The 8,868-nt window shown below is 40.1% G+C and overlaps 1 protein-coding gene and 1 pseudogene across 1 annotated transcript; one reads left to right on the plus strand and one right to left on the minus strand.

Moving 5' to 3' along the window:
* The first annotated feature begins 953 nt into the window (after positions 1 to 953).
* LOC107741602 (cyclic nucleotide-gated olfactory channel-like) lies at positions 954 to 2,849 on the plus strand (annotated as a pseudogene).
* Positions 2,850 to 5,243: 2,394 nt separating this feature from the next.
* LOC107741603 (zinc-binding protein A33-like) lies at positions 5,244 to 7,866 on the minus strand. The gene is made up of 2 exons (XM_016554362.1): positions 7,807 to 7,866; positions 5,244 to 5,788 (listed from the first exon to the last, which is right to left on the minus strand). The coding sequence occupies exons 1-2, from the start codon at positions 7,826 to 7,828 to the stop codon at positions 5,244 to 5,246; spliced, it is 567 nt and encodes a 188-aa protein (XP_016409848.1). The 5' UTR covers positions 7,829 to 7,866.
* Positions 7,867 to 8,868: the final 1,002 nt, after the last annotated feature.

Here is an 8,868-nt window from a genome sequence, read left to right on the forward strand (position 1 = left end):
TGTTCTTCAAACTCATGAGGAATTAATACACCACCACTTGAACCTGAAACAGCTCAAAAATACAAGCAGGTGAGTGGATAAACAACACTTATATTGCTTAATCATCAATCTACTGTTAGATACTATTTTAGGAAATCTTACATGTGTACATTCTTAGCAATAGTAATAATTAATCATCTACATAATATTTTGAGAGATTCCCAGTCAGATCCATTGATGATCAGTGCTAAAGCAATGGCTTGAAACGCAGTCATAATGATCTGGATTCTAAGGTCACTTCTGGTCAATTTATACACACAAGAGGACAAGTCACAAGAGGACAATTGGCCAATTATTAAACTATCAAGGCCAGTCAACTTAAATATAGTGATTAAATGTATACAGAATACTACCAGTCAATTGTGTGGAATTAGGATTTTTTTCCTGAAATATTATTTATTAAATTGATCAAAAGTAAATACATTTATGTTACAAAACATTTCTATTTCAAATAAATACTGTTATTTGAACTTTCTATTAATCAAACAGTCCTTTAAAAATGTATCACACTATCCACAAAAATAGTGTAGTATTTTTGCCTTGCAGTATTACTGTATTTTAATTTGTACAAATCGATTAAAATAACATACAAGCAAAGTGTGTCAATCAAATATCTTCTTGAATTTGTACACCAGAAAGCAGCTTTGGCATCACAGGAATAAGGTACATTTTAAAATATATTAATACAAGAAAATAGTTATTTTTTTAACTTTAGTAATATTTCACAATGGTACTGTTTTAATTAAATTAAATGTAGTCTTGAAGCAAATAAAAAACACATTTAGGACATATTCTTGCATTCAAATGCAGCTAGATGGAGGAAATTATTATAATTTAGAGCATGTAGCTGTTGAAATGAGACAGGTCTTATTCCAAGACAAACTCTTTTACAGCATGAAGTGTTGTTGGAGAGCATGGATTTATCAGCTCACAGACTGTCTGTGAAGACTTCTGTTGAAGATGAGTCAGAGCGCGCTGATAGCGCTCTCAGCCGGTAAGATCACAGCTACAGCTATTTTTGAACTCAACAATTACCATCAGTTGTCTAATGGTCAGATATGGTCTGTCAGTCTGTAAAACTCCCCAATTTGACTCTTTTGCCAATGCAGTGGTCAGTCCATTTGTGATGACACATCCTCAGAATTACAGCGAGTGGCCACCCTCGAACCGCGTGGACTGAACTCACAGAACTCCTTCCATGGCAGAGGGGCGCTGTCAAGGTGAGCGGCATGGACAGACAGGTTCTTTAGCTCATTTGGATTTATTCAAGTATGGCCTACTTTGGAATTTGAATAAAACATTAGTGAATTTTACAATTGAAAAACACAATCTTTGTAGTGTTGTACTTTAAGTGCACAGAACATACCATATAAAGTCAATATCTTTTTATACTGTATATAATTTTTATCATAGTATATGTCATTTAAAATCACCCTATCTGTATTTTAAATGGATGTGATATAGCTTATTGTGAAAAAATTATTAGTGCATGTTTCATTTTTTGAACATTTGAAAGTGTTTTGACCTCATAATCTTTGACCCGAGTCTTCTCCCATTTTGCTTGATTCCCACGTCTGCTACCTGCGCACATATCAACAGCGCAACTGGGTTTTAGGTTGCCAGGTTGAGGTCACAAATGGGTTGACATTTTTATGATGTATCGATTGTGTGAGTAGGATGCATTTCACACAAGCTCTGGCAACTGGACAACCTTGGGATAATATATTGATGTGATCATTCATATAACGAAGTTTGGGCCACGCAAATTATGGGAGTTTCGAGAGAGAAATAACAAAATGGGAGGAGTGTGGGAGATGGGTGTGAAATACGGGAGACTCCCGGGAAAAACGGGAGTGTTGACAGGTATGGATTCAAACTCGGGACGCCCGTAGCACAACAGCACTGTATGTCGGCATGCTGCCCACAAGGCTATCGGTGCCGAATACTGCATTTTAAAACACAAAAATGTGTTCTGTGTAAAGAGCACCTTTGGTGTATATAACACAATACTTATCCATAGAGCATGATAATGCTATTGGCACTTTGTAGACTGGATGTACAGTATGTGTAAATCATTAGAGAATGAATGTGGGTATAGTTGGTTTCAATCAATTCCTCTTTCAAGTATTTTTGATGGTGTTTCATTATTAATTATATCCCAAACACAGGGCCTGCTTTGATGATCTTCAAACTAGGAACTTCTTTATGTGACTGGTTTTGGATTATCTCTCTGATGTCATTTATATACTGGACACCTGTGTGAGACTGAGAACAGGTCAGAATCTTAAAGTGTCTATCATGTTTTTGGAAGAGTTGCTGTGACGCTTTGCTCTAACAGTTCAATAGGCGTTTTTGGTACAGTGAATATGAGTAATCATGAACATCTAACAATGTATTTCTTCACTATAGGTTTCCTTGAGCAGGGTCTTCTGGTGAAGGACCTAACCAAGTTAAGAGAAAGCTATTTTCACACAATGCAATTCAAGCTAGACCTGCTATCCATACTACCCACTGATCTAGCCTACATCGCCATTGGCATTCATGTGCCAGAGCTGCGTTTGAATCGACTGATGCGCTTCTCACATCTATTTGAGTTCTTCGACCGCACTGAGACCCGCACAAGCTACCCCAACATATTCCAAATTTGCAACTTGGTGCTCTATCTCCTAGTCATTATTCACTGGAATGCCTATATCTACTTTGCCATCTCTAAGTCTCTGGGATTTGGATCCGACCAGTGGGTCTACCCAAACATATCTGATCCTGAGTTTGGGACACTCACTCGAGGATACGTCTACAGTTGTTTTTGATTTCCTTGTTGGTGTTCTCATTTTCGGCACCATTGTTGGTAACGTAGGAGACATGATATCAAACATGAATGCCACACGGGCCGAGTTCCAGGCTCAAATCGATGCCATCAAACACTACATGCAGTTCAGAAAGGTCAGCAAAGAGCTACAGGTGGAATTAGAGAAGAACAGGTTGAGGAGAAAGTGGAGAGGTTAGAAGCTTCTCTTGAAATACTACAGACTCGGTTTGCTCGGTTACTGGATGAGTACACAGCTACTCAACAGCGCCTGAAGCAGAGACTTACAGCACTGGAGTGTAGGACACGTCACTCTGGCAGCGGCTTCTTCTCGGATGGCAATGAAAGCACTATTGACGGTGACGGTACACACAGTGAGGTCAACATCCAGCTCTGAGCACTTGTCTCTAAGACATAACCTTATACAGTAGTCTTAATGATCATTCAATAGCAATAATATATGACACTTAACAACAATGATAGAAGTCAAAAGTTACACACAATTTGTTCATATGCATGTGGGATTGTTTCATTTTTATTTATTCAGTAAATGTCATGGAACAGACCTCAATTGAGTGTCTTACAAAACATATAATAACAAGTTTTTGTCCACCACTTAAAGGTGTACTTTTTAGCTTTTTGTGTGATGCTTTGCTGATTAAAAATGATTTACATATAAAAAATGAACAGCACTTTTGGAAATATACCATTAATTTTTGTGATGAGACTCCAGACATATCAGTCTTCAAGAAACAAACAAACAAACAAAAACTTCTAGACTTCTACAAATATTTTATTCTACATTTATGAAGAGGTACCAATCATCTTTCATTAGTACAGTATGTCGCTTTATGTAGGACTGCCAGATTTAAAAATTATTTTATACCAGCTGCCATTCACTTTTAAATTCCAAATAATTTTATGTGTATTGTTAATGGAAGTCTTTGTTTTTGTATGTGTGGTGTGGTGGTGGGTGATTGTAGTCTAGTGATGGTACGTTATTTTTGTCATCATTCAGGTTGTGTATTTCAGCTTTAATGTACGTTTTTTTAAACAAAGCAGCTGATATTTGCCATAGCGACAGCTAGAGGCTAGTGGACTGCAGAATGGAGGAAGTGTAGGGCTGCTGCTGCTGCAATGGAACGTCCTATTGGCTTTCACTTCTTTTCAGTATAAGTTCTTTGTGCAATTATTAATATACTGTAATTTCACACAGTGTAGGATTGTGGGATATCAAAAGCAGTGAAGTATACATCCATGCTGGCTTAAAAAAATCGATCAGATGAAGGTGTCTCAGTAGAATGGATGTGACACGATCACTGGACTCTCATTGGACCTCTGTATGCTGTCTGTGGAGGCAGCATTCTTCTGCTTGATGAAGCCTAACATCTTCCTTTAAACACTCTTAAAAATAAAGGTTCCAAAAGGTTTGTGAAGAACATTTTTCCACTATAAAAATCCTTCTGTGCAATGGAAAGGTTTAATGGACTTGAAAGATTCTTTATGGAACCATGAATGCCAACAAACAACCTTTATTTTTAAGAGTGCACTACGTGAGCCTGACCACCAGAGGGAGTTTATAACACAAGCCTTTGCCTGAGGTTCTGTAGCCAACTCTGCTCAGAGTTCAACTCCTGTAATTAAACAATTATAGTAATCTACCCTAGACATTCAGGTTTACTGGAACATTACAGGCAGGTGTGTTGGAGCAGGGCTTTTGATCTGATTCTGTATGGATCCTCTAATCAGTTGTCACTCCCCTACGCTACAATCACATTCATATGAAAGTGACGTGACATGTGGCCAAGTATGGTGACCCATACTTGGAATTAGTGCTCTGCATTTATCCCATCCAAAGTGCACACACACAGCAGTGAACACACACACACCGTGAACACACACCCGGAGCAGTGGGCAGCCATTTTTGCTGCGGCGCCGTTGGGGGTTCGGTGCATTGCTCAAGGGCACCTCAGTCGTGGTATTGAAGGAGGAAGAGAGCGCTGTACATTCACTCCCCCCACAGACTCGAACCCGCAACCTTTGGGTTATGAGTTAGACTCTCTAACCATTAGGCCACGACTTCCCCAAATATTTGAGTGTAACACCAATCACAATCAATCAAATCCAAAAATCAATCAAAATCCAGTCAATAACGGATGAATAGACCTGCCCTACATTTTTTATTTTTCGATAATACAATACAAAACAAAACAATAAGAAATCCATAAGAAATGTGAAAAATGTTTTAGAGTAGCTTGAACGACAGTTTGAGTAGATTTTTTATCGATGAATGAGAACCCTTTTCCTTTGATTACAGTGTTGTTATTGAAACATAAAATGCAAAACAATGAAAACAACAAATTATTGTACCTTAATTTATCTAAAAGCAGAATGAGATTTAACTGTGATTTTCTGTAGTTACAATCAGTTTAACTGGTAGGATCCTCAGAGGGGAAGTTGTGCAGCGATTATATAAGAATGGAAAGACAGTCTCTGTGAAGGTTGTTGTGAATGAGCAGAGACAGATGTTAGTTAGAGGATCAGAGAAGGACACCTTTCCTCTGTCACAGTCCAGCTGAACTCTCACACGCTGCAGCTTCTCTTTAACTGTGAAGAGAGTGAAGGGTTGATCTGGGGATTTTGAGCTGTATTTACTGTCTATGTACTGCACAAGCCAGACATTAGACTTAAAGAAAACCTCTCCCTTCCTTTGGTTTGATGCTGTGGTTATTCCAACATTCCAGTATGTATTGTCTCCAACCTCCACATCCCAGCAGTGTGTTCCTGAGTTAAAGCCCTCAGAACCCAGAACACATAGATACTTGTCAAACCTCTCTGGATTATCAGGAAGATTTTGACATAAATCACTGAACGACACACTGGTCAAATCAGTAGAGAGTGTGAGCCGAGGATGTGCTGTGTTTGGATCTAGAGTCAATGGATCTGCAAAGAGAATACAATCAGATTAGATGATGAAATATGATGCTATTAGAAATGTAAACCTAATACATAAACAAACACCATGAGGAATTTATTGTGTTTTGTAGTCATTATGAGTTCGCAGCATGATCCGATGATCTTATGAAATACAATTTAGATTCACTTGAACTCCATAGAATTTCAAGTGATTATTACATTTATTTATTTTTATCATGCATGCGTCACAGTGTCTAGTGGTGGTGCCCAAGACTGGCCACTGGATGGCACTCTCCCCTTCCACTGTTCCATGTCATGAACTCCATTTCCCATAGTTCTTTGCCCGGTCTTTTCGTTACTGATTATCATCAGCTGTTGGTCATTTACCCATTAACTCATCACTATATATACCATGCTCACTTTGTCTTTTGTTGCTGCACTATTGAACCTGTTACGTTTTGTTGTTCTGTTTCATTGTTTCCTTGGAGTTTGCTTTGTGGATTACTTTGTGTTTTTGCCCTTGCCTTGTTTTTGGATCTTTGTGTGACAAGGAATAAAGTTGCACTTGGATCTACTATTTTGTCTCTGAGATTCCGTGAAAGAATAGTGCAGCCATTATGGACAAAGATCTGCTCCTGGAAAGACAAATCCGTCTTCAAGGTCTCGAGAAACTTCAACAAAAGGGGATGGAGGTGCGGGCCTTTGCCCTGAAGTTCTGGACAAGGGCGGAGAGGCTGGGTTGTCAGGGTGAGGACATTAAATACATGTTTAGCACCTGTCTGGATGAATCCTTACCGCACTGGGAGATGGAACTGGTGAAGTCACTGGATTTATGGAACTTCTCCAGGTACCTGCAGCTCCGAAAGGTGGGAAAGGTAATTCACCACCACCAGAGTCCACCTGCAGGGACCATTCCATCCCCACCTCCATCTAGTCAAGCCCAGGATTCTTCATTGATTCCCATGCTCAAGCGGAGGTCAAGAAGGAGGGCAGAAAAGACTCCGGTGGTCCTGGAGGACCTGTCTCTGGTGGTCCCAAGTCCGGTGGTCCTGGAGGACCTGTCTCTGGTGGTCCCAAGTCCGGTGGTCCTGGAGGACCTGTCTCTGGTGGTCCCGAGTCCGGTGGTCTTGGAGGACCCGACTCTGGTGGTCCCCGAAGTTACTGAGCAGCCCACTCTCTTTGTCTCACCCATGATCCTTGCCCTGCCGGCTCCACCCAGGCTCCTTGCATTGCCAGCACCAACCAAACTCCTTGCCTTGCGGGCCCCACTTAAGCTTCCTGCTACATTGGCCCAGGAGCCTGCCACAGAGCCTGCTCCAGTCCGGGAGTCCTCGGAGACCACTCCAGAGCCCGCTCCAGTCCGGGAGCCCTCACAGTCCACTACAGAGCCCGCTGCCGGCTAGGAGGTTGTCCCGGCTCCGCCCAAGCTCCTAGCCCTGCCGGCACCACCCTGGCACCCTTGTCTAACTCGGTCTCTAGTCCCTCTTCCGCTACATGGGCCTGGCCCGCCATCCCTCCCCCTGATCCACCTCCTTTCCACCTCGCTCCTGAACTTTTGTGTTTTCTGGTGGAGCGTCTGGTATCCGCTCCTTAGAGGGGGGGTTAATGTCACAGTGTCTAGTGGTGGTGCCCTAAACTAGCCACTGGATGGCACTCTCCCCTTCCACTGTTTCACGTCATGAACTCCATTTCCCATAGTTCTTTGCCCGGTCTTTTCGTTACTGATTATCATCAGCTGTTGGTCATTTACCCATTAACTCATCCCTATATATACACCATGCTCACTTTGTCTTTTGTTGCTGCACTATTTAACCGGTTACGTTTTGTTTTTCTGTTTCATTGTTTTCTTGGAGTTTGCTTTGTGGACTACCTTGTGTTTTTGCCCTTGCCTTGTTTTTGGATCTTTGTGTGACAAGGAATAAAGCTGCACTTGGATATACTATTTTGTCTCTGAGATTCCGTGACAGAATGTTAATTAGTCTGTCTTTGTTTATATCTGCAGTATTTAATCTTTTGCACTGGTGTCAGATTTTCTAGAGACTCACTGTGTTGGAGAATTTCCTGCATCTTCGTCCAGACTCTGAACTGCAGGTTACTCAAGTAATGTGATGCATGAATCAAAGCTCCAGAACTCATCTGTGGATCCGATTGTGAGATCTGGAAGAACATTCAGAAGTCAGAACTGCAGTGGATTTGAGTTCAGATCCACTGAGAGAAGAAACACTAGGGTTGGGTATCGTTTGAATTTTATGAATTCCGATTCTGCTTATCGATTCCAATTCTTTGAGTCCCAGTTTCGATTCCAATGTGATGAAATTACATCAAACATTTATCCTGTGTCTCTTTGTTTGCAAACCATTTAGTGGAGCTGAATACCATGAACAAAAATTAACAGGCTACATAAAAACTGGACTCGTTAAGAGCCGTTTTTGTGCAAAATAGAACTGCATCATTCTGGATAAATCTGTGTTTTGTTTTTTTCCCCCAATGGAAGTTGTGGTTCTCTCAAGATTCTGAAGAAAAAAATTAGACAACTAAACAAAATCACATGTAATTTATGAATGAATGATTAAATGATTCACTCAAGATGTACTTGTTTCATTACTGGATGTATCAGCATTCTTGAAAATTAAATCATATATAATAATTTTTACTAAAATGTTAAATTATAATAATTAATAAATAATTAACAACAGATTTTTGATTCTAGAGCAGTCCAGGACCCTCCTTCAGTGCAACCTTTTTTTAATGCAACCTTGGCTTTTAAAAACAAAAAGAGAAAAAAAACAATAGCATGGTATTCAGAGATACAAATCTATTATGGTATTATCATTGGCTTTTAGGCTTTTTTTTAATCAAAAGAAAGTGGGAAAAGGTAGAAAAAGTGGGAGAAATAGGAGGGAGGAAAGTATAATTACAAGACTAAGAATGGGACATACAGGTTTGAATAAAACATTACATTTAATATCTAAACATCCAACGGGATTGTGTGAGAAATGTGGACAGAGTGAAACTGTAGAACATGTGATTATTAATTGTAACGGTTATGATGAAGAAAGAGAAGTAGTATGGAAGAATGAAGGAAACGAGTTAACATACCTGGACTC

The sequence above is a fragment of the Sinocyclocheilus rhinocerous genome, unplaced genomic scaffold (assembly GCF_001515625.1).
Source record: "Sinocyclocheilus rhinocerous isolate Xijiao unplaced genomic scaffold, SAMN03320098_v1.1 scaffold195, whole genome shotgun sequence".
NCBI lineage: Eukaryota > Metazoa > Chordata > Actinopteri > Cypriniformes > Cyprinidae > Sinocyclocheilus > Sinocyclocheilus rhinocerous.